General features: G+C 26.9%; 1 protein-coding gene across 1 annotated transcript; it reads right to left on the reverse strand.

Moving 5' to 3' along the window:
- Positions 1-941: 941 nt before the first annotated feature.
- LOC114131401 (EH domain-containing protein 1) lies at positions 942-12,237 on the reverse strand. Its single transcript, XM_050206677.1, has 6 exons — positions 11,111-12,237; positions 4,036-4,144; positions 3,746-3,910; positions 3,404-3,593; positions 2,335-2,505; positions 942-2,032 (listed from the first exon to the last, which is right to left on the reverse strand). Exons 1-6 carry the CDS (start codon positions 11,908-11,910, stop codon positions 1,827-1,829), a joined length of 1,641 nt encoding a protein of 546 aa, XP_050062634.1. The 5' UTR covers positions 11,911-12,237; the 3' UTR covers positions 942-1,826.

Genomic DNA, 12,237 nt, shown 5'->3' on the forward strand with positions numbered 1-12,237 from the left:
AAAGTTATGATCTATATTATAAATTTATAATGACAAATTAATGTAAGAATATTATTTTTAAAGAATTCCTTTTTACTGGTGATTATTAAATAAGATTTTCAAGAAAATAAAATGAGTATATCTATACAACTATACATATTAATATTTAAAATCCTATTCAGTGCATGAGTGTGGTTAGGATACCAATTTTCTAATGTCATTATTTTTAAAATGTAATAAATCACTTTACAAAGCTTAATGAGGTAATTTACTTCTGAATTAAAAACTTAATATATTTTTTTTTTATTATTGAGTTGTTGTTTACATTGAATAACTTCAAATATACAACTGAGAACATGACATTTAAATGGCTACATTATTTCTTAGTCATTTTTGATGTTTTAGAGAAATATATAATTATTTTATTGTTTGAAGTATTAGTAACTAAGTTATAAACATAGATTACTATTAAAACATAAAAAAAAAAATCATTAAATTAAATTACTACTGTAATAAATACTATTAACCATTTAAAACAAAAGTTGATTAACAAATTGGTATAATCATTTAAATGGATTGCCACTTATTCATGATAGTTATCTATATTACATAACATGAATATTAAATAATTTTAAATAATGAGTCGTTGTTATATATTTAAATATTTTAAAATTAGTAAGTAGCAAGTTACTAACTTAGTAACTAACTTGCCCAAAAACAATATAATATTATACATCAATTTGAAGATATCACAAAAATGTTTGATGTGTAAACAATATTTAATAGCTTAATATGGTGACATGAGAGGGCATATGATCCTTGAAAAAAAAAATCGAAACATTGTGATTATACAAACAACAAATGCGTGTTGATAGTATTTAATAACCTTCTAAAACATAAGGGACGGTCATGGAATACTTAACTTTTGTGTGGTATTTCAGATTTCTGCTATAACAATAAAATATTATTTTAATAAATAAAGCATTTAATTTCAAAAATATATAATCAAATTCAAAAACATGTGTAACAAGAAATATAAATACATTTCTTTAAGATAAATTACATAAATATATTTATCAAATACAATAAAAATATAATTTAACTAGGTATATAGTGGTAGTTTACTTGTTACAATATATAATATGTATACAAAAAAAATTCATATTATATAATATTATTATTGGTCACTGCTGAAACCGCGTATATAATATGTTGTTTGGGCAAAAACACTTTGGACGATAATAAGTTTGTCGAGTAATACAAAATAAAAATTTAATTTACATCGTATAATCTACGTTAGAACAGCGTATGATTTATCAATGATTGAACAAAATTGACGTTTTCTTCTCATTTTAAGTATATAATATATAATAATAAATAATAAATATCACATGATCGTTGCGATAATGATACAAAAATTAAATGCCGCAAAAACAACAAAAAAACATCACTTTTTCATCATACCGTAAAGTATAGTATAGTATAGTATATAATATATTATAATATAAAAACATTGCCTAAATTATGTATTATATCGAATAATTTCAGTTGCCGTTCGGCGATAATAACGTGTGTATTATGAATTCGTTTAAACTCAATGCAAGCGACAGAATTTGAGTGGCCGGACTTAAGGGGGGGGGGGGGGTATTTTGTGCTACATATTTCGTTCGATTGACTATAAAAATATATAAATAAATTAACGTACACGATTTATCCACAATATATAATATACACAAAAATCGCATTGTATATATTATTATATAATATTATAATTGTACACTCTCATGTTGGTGTTGTGTCTACATAATATACATAATATAGGATTCCTGTTTTTTTTTCGTCTATCGCTAAACGTCCCGTTTTGAGGGAGGAACTAAGTGATCGGGTATTTCGACTGGCAAATCGTGTCCGCCCAGCTTCACTTGTATCAAATGCATTGCCAACGCGAACTCGTCTATGTCCAGGAAACCATCGTGGTCGATGTCCGACAACTTCCATATTTTGCCCAGCACAGAGTTGGGCAATTTCGATTTGACCATTTCGGCTTTGGCCACTGCGAAAACAATGACAAAAACATGATTAGACCTTCTGACATCGCCTGAGGTGAAAAATAATCGTCTTCACTGCGACGAAAAGATTAAAGATTAGAAAAGACAGGGAAATAATTAAACTTTATAAATGTACGAATTTTAACTTTTAAACAATACGTTTTTAGTGATTTTAATTTACGTTAGTATACTTAATTCATTTTTTATAAAGCTACTAGTTTAATGAATTTTTTTAAATATCCTTTCTAATATTTTAAATGTATATTACAGTGCATTAAATTCACAGCCCTATATAATAATTTCGTACCTGCTCCCGACAGTTTTCCGTCGGACTTTTCCAGCGTATTGAACACCGCATCGTATTTCTGCCGTTCCTTGGCCACTACCCAACCGGTTTCACCCTTACCAGCGTCAATACCTTCTCCTCTCTTATAACCAAACGGACTTGCTGTATCCTGAACACTCACGAACGCACCGCCTACAAAGTGAACATGAATATGACCGTTAATAATTAACATATATAATACAATATTATTGAAGGGGACATCAGTTCACATACATAACAAAGTATATAGGTAGATGAAACTTAAAACACTTGAAACACATTACACTATGATTATTGATTAGTATATTATACTATATTATAGCGTCTTATACAGTCCACTCGAAATATGAGGTGGGTGGCGATAATATAATTTAAAAATAAATAGTAATTTTTCGAATAGAAGCAAACCTATGGGTTTATAAAACACCTATTATACACTAAGGAAAGTTTGAAAACAAAATAAATGTATAGGTACAAAATAAAATGTGTATTTAACTTACGCAGTATAAACTGAATCAAATTAAACTTGGCAAACAAATTATTTATAACAAGTATGCAATGTGAATAAATTATGTAATGATTATTGGTAAAATTAGTATTTTCATAAAACTCAAATGATACATAATGCATATATTACTATGGAAGTAAAAATCAAAATCATAATGACAATTTAAAAAAAAAACCAATTTGAGATAAACCAATTGAAAATGTAACATTTTATGAAAAATTATTAATATTTCGAATTATTTAGCAAAATAATATTAGATTAGGTATAATTTAATATTTATAGGCAGTCGTTATAATAACAAACCACAAATTTATTAAAAAATTTATTAATTTATTTATATAATGTTTTTTTTTAAATAATTAAAAAGTTTTATCTAGCATTGATATTTTTTAACTATGATAAATACTATTGAATAAATAAAAATAAATCAATTTTACAAAAATCTCATGGTAGGTCATAAATTATTGTAGTGTTAAATTGAAGTGTTTTCTCGGGCATTACATACATAATAATATATATGAAAAAAAATCTAAAAATAAATACCTTTGACCACCGCCTGCTGTTGCTGCTGTTGTTCGGCTTCTCCGTTGTTCATCTTACGATTTTGCATGTCCTGCAAAGGAATCATAGCCATCAACTTGGCAATGTCGTTGGCAAGCATTTTATCGACCTCTTCTAACAGATGTGGCTTAAGACTTTGGAATTTACTAAAATCTAAATTCACCAGTACCTCCTGAAAAACACCATTTCAAGTATTGTTCGGTCAATAAAATATGACAATATTCGTGAAAAATAATATATGGTATATTATAAAACGGAAACGAATCAAAAAATCAATATACGAGTATAATATAGAAATCGGCTATAATGTTAATTATTACAGACCTGCATTTTTTTTAGATCGGGAAAATCTCCTGGCGAAATCTGTTGTTCTTTCTGAATATTTTGGTAAATAGTGCCAAGGTTTTTGATCAATTCTTTTTTCCTACCTTCTCTTCTAAAAAGAGCTGGCATTTCTTTATGTAATGCACTGATTATATAAGCGTGAACCTATAAACAAAACAAAACATTTTTTTTTTATATACTGCAATTATCGCTAAAGTGGCATGCGTCGGATTTCGGATTTCAATAGTGCACGACGACAACGTTCGTGCTCCACCAATATCAATAATTACTTTGGCTAATCTTGCACGTTTTATCAAGTCGTTTAGTTTCCTTAACGCCGCATTTCCCGGTAAAGACTGCAGGTCCTTGAATAAGTCTTGTTCTTCGTCTTCAAATAATCTATAATATACAAAACCGCTTATTGTAATATATATTTATTTCCGGCGCGAGTTTAGTACATTTAAGATTAAAAACCTATTTGTAAAAAACATAGTGCAGATTTTGGCAAAAAGAATGAAGAATAGCGAGAATGATTTCATCGGTTTCACTGGTTCTGTTCGATGAAAAATGTTTGTATATAATACATAGTATAACACTAATTCCGTAAGTATATCAATTAAGTGATATTCAGAAAAAATAGATAGTTAATTTTTAACCGATTTTCTCCACCACAATATATAACTCTACATTACCAATATACAATAATATAATATTATGTATACATGATGAGAACTCTACTTAAAGTTCAAAACGCATGATTTATTCAAACTATTATAATAAATAAGTAATTGGTTTCAAATTTATAATAATAACCAACAACTCTGTAGTATTGTGCAATGTACTAAATGATGTAGATTATTGTTATTTGTTATATATAGGTCATAAACGGTATTCAGACATTCTTGTCCCCCCCAATTATAGGACATTTCCACCCCTTCCATCATTGAATAATTTTTGTCCTACTTTCATTATTAAATTGTTTTTCACAAGTCGGCGGATATATTTGCGATTTAAATAGTTCGAGGAACGTAGCAGAAAAAATAAACAAACAATGATTGTTTTTGACTTTTTAAAAATAAAAAAAATAAACTGTTTAAGTGGGTGCATTAATTTTCAGCAAATTTAGATATTTTTGAAATACAAATGTTGTATTTATATTATTTATCTTAAGCTTTAACAACAGTTTCTTATGTTATTTTACATGAATATATAATAGGAGAATTTAATAAAAAATTAAGTTTTGAATAAATTGTGCTTTACAACTGAACAAAAAATGTAAATTATTTGTAGGTCTCTAGACTTTAGTATAATTCCTCCCAAGAAATGTGATAACATTTTATTATTGGCAAATTGAATCGAGATCGATTATTTCATATTTAATTTCCCTGGTATATTATGTATTATTTTTTTTCGTTGTATCTGAATTTAGTGATTATATATGTTTCAGTGTTTATAAAAATGAGACTTATTTATAGTTTGAAATATTTATACCTACCATACATATTTTTTTTAAGTATAGTGTTATAAATACTTTCACCAATAAAACATTTTAAAAATACAAAAACTAAATCTCGAATACACATAAATATTACATTACACTATTACAACATATTATATTTAACAGGTAAAAAAAATAATGTCAACAGGTATGCGTAATATGAAAGGAAAATTTTTTCATCATTTATTTTTCGCTTCGTTGTTCATTACACACTACACAGTGAAGTATATGGTTTGATTACAGAACAACACAATATTACAATAATGCATCAACAATAAATTGTGACAAACAAGCGGAGTATTAAAAATAAAATATAATTAATCAAATTCAGTAATAAAGCGACTATAGCCATTACTTATTATTATAAGTAAATAAAATTATAATTCCTCATTGTAACATACGCTTAAATTTAATACAGTTATAATAAAAATTTGATTAATGTGATTTAAAAATGATTTACATAAAAAAAAAATAATTTACTCGATAATTTACGAATTACGTTACAATTATTTATAATTTCAATGAACTTTTATAAATGCGATAAAAATTACTAATATTTCTTAGAATGTACATTATAATGAAGTATTATTCCTTCGTGGTACTGATATTAATATATTATTAACGAAAAATGTTAAGAGGATGTCGGCGCACTATTCGTTTTCTTTCTCTGGCCTACGCGCAACATAGACAAAACGCATTTACGCAGAATCATTTTTTCTATGTTTTTAAATTATCTTAGAGTAAAATCACCCATTACAAAAAAGATAGATAATAATATTTTTAAGGGAATGAAATATCGATTTTATATTTTATTGTTATTTGACTTTCGAAATAAACAAAATAATGTTGTACCACATTTTGACAAATCGATGTCATTCCCTCAGAAATATTGTTCTCTATCTTTTTTGTAATGTGTATTTTTACTCTAAGATTATTTAAAATCATAGAAAAAATGATTTTGCGTAAATGCGTTTTGTCTATGTTGCGCGTGGGCCAGAGAAAGAAAAAATAGTGCGCTGACATCCTTTTAAATAGTTACAGGCTGTCTCTGAAGTCTTTTTAATCTATTAGAAATATAAGCCAAAGTAATTATATTGAACTTGAAATAATAATAATAATATTATACCGTGTTTAGTGCATTAATATGTTATATGTAATGTACAAACATAAACAAATACTTCTGGAAAATTAGTAAAATAATTTCCAAACAACTTACATATCTGTAGGTCATAATAGATTATTTTCTTTTACACACATCAGTTATGCACTAGATTTTATATTATGTATTAATTATTAGTTGAAAATATGTTTTCAATTATCGTATCATGATTTATTTAAGGGTCACAATCATAAAAGGTTGAGAACAAGACATGTGATCTGCAATAATATATTTTTTCTTCGTGTACAATAGTTTGAAAAAAATAACATCCTAGGACCTAAGCGAAAACAACAGAAATAATAATATACACAACAATGTTAGGTATCGTTCACCAAACCCATAATAAAAATTTTCCAACAAATTTTCATTACACTGTTTACGTATCACTTATAATTTATAAATATAAAAAAAACATGTTTATATAATTATATACATGAAATAGAATTCAATGGCGGCAACTAAGTCTATTATTGCCTATTGGGATTATGATTTTTAAATTCACATTTTAGACTTATTTAACTTAATCTTGAATGATTATTAATAATAATATATAATATAAGATAACAAATTTATTACGAAACCATATAGGCGCCCGGAAGGAGGTCAAGCTGGAGCATTTGCCCCCCCCTGGCTTTTCAAAAATATGTTTTAAATTGAATGTTTTAAGATAAATTATTATTAATTTATTTATTATATAACAAATCATAACATTGTCCCCTCCTAGAAAAATTTCTGCGGGCGCCTATGTATGAAACCCATTGTTTATCTTTCTTTTCTACATTATTATGTATTTGATTTTTAAACAAGGAAAGTTGTGAAATCAATAAAATCATATAAAACCAACTTGCTTTGTTAATTGAATAAATCAATTATAAAACTAAATAGTAAAAAAATATTATTTTTAATTTTTATAATTTTTGAACAAGATATTTCCTTATAAAATAGTTTAAATTCGGCTAGCTTGTTGCTATTGTTTGGTTCATTTTCCTCCTTCAACTTTCAAGTATTATTACTATGGTGGGTTATTTGATGATGCTAATAATTTGTATTATCCAAGGTATTATCGTAGCTGTATGCCCTATATGTTGGATTATACGTATACAGTATACACTTTAGTAATAGATTATCGGGTTCAATCCGGTGAGCCGAAAAACTATGAAAAATAAACCATTCGTCACTCTTTCACGACTGAGTATATCCATCAATGTCAATTATATAAATATTTTTATTGTAACAATTTAACACAGTTGAATCAATATAAATTACAACGGCTGATGTCTGATAATAATGTTCGTCGTGGTTTTTTTCATTTGAGTATTTTAAGTAACACTACGAACTACGTTTAATAGTGATTACTGATTACCATTTGAATCTCATTATTAAAATATAGTAGGTACATTAGTACCTAGGTATATTAAAACAATGAAATTCAAACGTTTGCATTTACATTTATCGACCCAATTGCCAATTTTATACGTTGAAGTTTAACGAACAACAAAATGTTTAATCGTTATTTTACCAACTTATGTATATATACAATTATATTATTATATCAACATAATTTGGTAGGTACCTAGAGTTACAGACATACCACAAACACATTTCCTTTAAATTATATCATAATATATAATAAAATAATTTATATACATTATAAATCGAACTAGTAATTAATTATTTAAAATACATATGAGTACATATTTAAGGTTTAAATAAACGAAATAAAGTGACGCAGAATTATCCAACATCCCGTAAAATATTTGCACACTACTACTCTACGTTTTTACGCATTTAAATTTAAAATACTTCTAACTATTAATTAACTAATCTTTCAAAATTCCCAAACAAATATTTTGTTTCAGAGTATATTTGTATACTGTCATTAGAAAAAGTAAAAATATAAATTTATGTAAAAAATATTATTTTATTTTGAATTCAAATTATGTAAAGAAAATTTTGATAAAAGTTAATACAATTTAATATTCTATGCCATAATATTGTGTAATAATTAATGTTAAAAGAATCACAAGTATACAGATAAGAAACGTATAAAGTAACCAAAAAATTTAGTTTATTATGGAAAATTAACGTTGAAACAATATTTTTATAAGATAAGGATAAAAAAATAGAGCTTGACTGTTTAGTGTTTACAAAAATAATTGTTACAATAGGTTAAATGTAAAAAATTTAACCCTAATAATTAGCAACAAAGATTTAAATAATTGTATCTTATAAAAAAAAATACATCAGTTCAAAGACGAATTTTCCAAATTACATAATTATAGATTATAGTCTACATAATACACCCACCCAATTTATTATATTTCATAGTTTAGATGCATAATAATTATTACTTTTATGATTTGAAAAGATCATTCGATAAAAATTATAAAATAATATCGGCATATTTATTTTTTAAAGATAAATTTAAGAATGTATTATTAGACGGAAAGTATAACATAAAAAGCTGTTAACATAATATTTTCAAAGTCCTTGCTAAATGCAGTATCTCGTTAAATTTATAATTTTACTTAAACATAATTTAATTTTGTAATTAGCAATTTAAATAATTGATTTTATATTTAGTTTCAAACTTTGAACCCATAACCAAAACAATATGACGTCGAACTGAGAACACATTAAACATGTAATATTTAATACAAATACTTCGGCATGAAAATAGACGTAAGATTGTAAGAATATAAGACCTAAAGATATTTTATAAATTGAAGTTCTAGTCATTGACCTTAGTTTTAACTAGTAGTTCTAGATACACTATAAGGAAAAGAAATTACGGCTGTTAGAAAACTCGCATATAGTATCTACTACAGGCTCCAGTCAGAAACGATTTCTTTTTTAACGTTTTAAAATAAAGCCATTTAGGTATAACCTGATATAACTATCTATTGTATAGGTATATTTCACACGAATTAAGATGTTAATTAATTATTAACTATATGTAGGTACACTTATATTTGCACATCGTATCCCCGATCACATTATTTACAAGTCGATGTACATATTAGATAAAATACGATATCGTAGTCATAAAATAATTTTAATGGTCTGTTTCGTCGGTATTTAATGTGTGTGTTTTAACTCAAGTTCTTGCCTGTGATGTTGGAGCATAAATACAGTATACACGCCTTGCTACTGTTCAAACATTATATTATTATAGGCACATATATTTAATATAATAAATACTATATCATTATATTTTCATTTAAAAGTGTTTCAATGAATGTTTCTAACCCTGAAATTAAAAGTATTCAAATGTAACAAATAATTACGAAAATTACAAACTGACGTGCATTGTGCTTAAATTATGCTTTTAAAATAACTTGTATGGGCGTGACAGCAATTTATCTATTTATCCTCTCGTTGTACACTTTAGAACAGTAACTGTGTTAAAGTATTTTTTTTTTTTAATAAATATAATATAAAAATACAAATTTAAATGTGAAAAATGTGAATATTTTTGTCTTATAAATTATTTATTTGTAGCAATAATATCTACTTACTAACCAGTTACCTACACTTTAATTAATGTGGCATATGTTTATCTACTTGATACTAATTTGTTCCTATAAATAATATTATAGCTTTTTAATTTATATAAGACGAAAGTAATAAAAAAAATATTATGCAATCCAATAAATTACAATATACCTATCATATAATATGATATATCTACTTAATAAAAACAACTAACAAACCATAATTTTAATTTTAAACTATAGGATTGTTGAGTCCCATTTAATTGAATAAACGATCATACCTACAAATATTTGGACATCATAGTTATAATAAAATTAAAATTTATAATTAACCAAGTATATAATATTTACATAAATATGTTTAAATATAATAAAAATAAGTATTTAAATAACAATATAGGTAATATACTAAATGAAAACCTTCAATTTATTTAAATAGCTATATGCCAATTGTACCTAATGTAAATTAATTGAATTTATAAAATATGATATATTTTTACTTGAATTATCTAATAAAAAATCATTGATCAATAAACACTAATATTATTAAAATTAATCACATTTTTCACAAAATTCGTTGAATTTTTAAAATGTACTAGTGAATCTTCAATTGGTTTGTTACAACTACGATTCAATTAAATAAATTATTATATTCATAATATTGTTTGTACAATTGAACACTGTCAAAACATTTGTTATGGTGAGTAGTATGGTCTTGAAAGTACTGACCCACTAACCTTGTTTATCTACTTAGTAATAAAGAAAATAACAATACCAAGGTGTATATATATATACATATAAAATGAATCTCCAATCATTAGAAACTGGAACAATTTATAGGCAATTGTCATAATGTAAATATAATTGGTTAGTCAATTGTCTTAAACTTAATAGCAGATCTAGTTTTATTCAGTTTTATTGGTCTAATTAGCATAAGTAACACTAAACCCAGAGATGCACTCTTATTGTTCTGGATGAAAAATTTAATTTAAAAAGGGTACTTATTTAGTAAACAATATGATCAACTTCAAATAAAACTAATTATTAGCTAAGCAATCTTTTAGGTACCTTAAGTATTAAAATGTAACTAACTTAAATATATTTACACTGAAATTTTCATAGGTATTATTCAACTAAAATAATTAAGTCATTAATTTAATGAATTTATAACATAAGTAGGTACAAGCATAATATGACTTATAGATAATTATTACCTCCTATTGCCATCATATCGTAATGGTTTGTCCCAGAATGATCCAATATAAACTCTGGCAACTTCAGGAGTTTGTAGAACTTTTCCTAAGGACCACATCAGTGCTCCGTAAACACGCATCAGTTGTTGGTGATCAATCATATCAGCTTTATTCAAAATAATTCTAATTTTATCGTCATGACCTCTTAGTGCTTCAATTGATCTACGGAATTCATCCGATATATCTAATTTATGAGCATCAAACAGCAAAATAATTCTATCCACGTGCTCAGCAAACCATTCTAATACACCGGTGAAGTCATAACCTCTGTCTACTCTCTGTTTTTCTCCTGATAAAATACCAGGCGTATCAACTATTGAGATACCTTTTAGGACGGGTGAATTGACTAAAGAACACTGAAACCGATTGAGGAATGCGTTGCCAAATTTTGACAGAGGTCTGAATTGTCGTTTAGGATCTACTACCAACGCGTTGCCTGGAATAATTGATTCGTTGTCATCGTACATGACAGCTATAAAACGGTCGGTGGTGGGTTCGGGCCCAATACGAATGCCCGGAAAATCGGATTCTAGAAGGTGTTTGATGAACGTAGTCTTTCCCGTAGAGTATTGGCCGACTAGCAGTATCATTGGCTTGGCGTCAAAATCGGGATCGTCCAGCTGCGGAGAGTGGAAATCGTGAAACTGATACGCCAGTTCCAGGGGCAACAGTTTGGACTTATACTTCTCCCGTAGCCCGTCCAGGACGGACTCGTACGTCTCGATCTTTTTGTTATCATCTTTCCTTAGCCAGCCCAGCATGATCGGTCGATTCGCATAAACGAAAATAGGTATTCAAAACACACACTCGCACGTACGTAAGCACCGACACCGACACACAATATTAATTATTATACACCGTCGTGTCACCCGCGCACAAGAGACATGATAACAAGCGAGACGAATACTGAATACTAAATGTCAAACGATTAATGAACCTGCAAGATTGTGTTGTGTTTGTATAAGAACGGTGATAGATAATACTGCGGCGGAGATAAAAAAAGAAAAAGAAATCGTAACTATAACGACTAACGTACTCAAACGGCCCACACTGACTTGGTTCGCGGTTTACACTGCATAGTGCATAAT

The sequence above is a fragment of the Aphis gossypii genome, chromosome 1 (genome assembly GCF_020184175.1).
Source record: "Aphis gossypii isolate Hap1 chromosome 1, ASM2018417v2, whole genome shotgun sequence".
Lineage (NCBI taxonomy): Eukaryota > Metazoa > Arthropoda > Insecta > Hemiptera > Aphididae > Aphis > Aphis gossypii.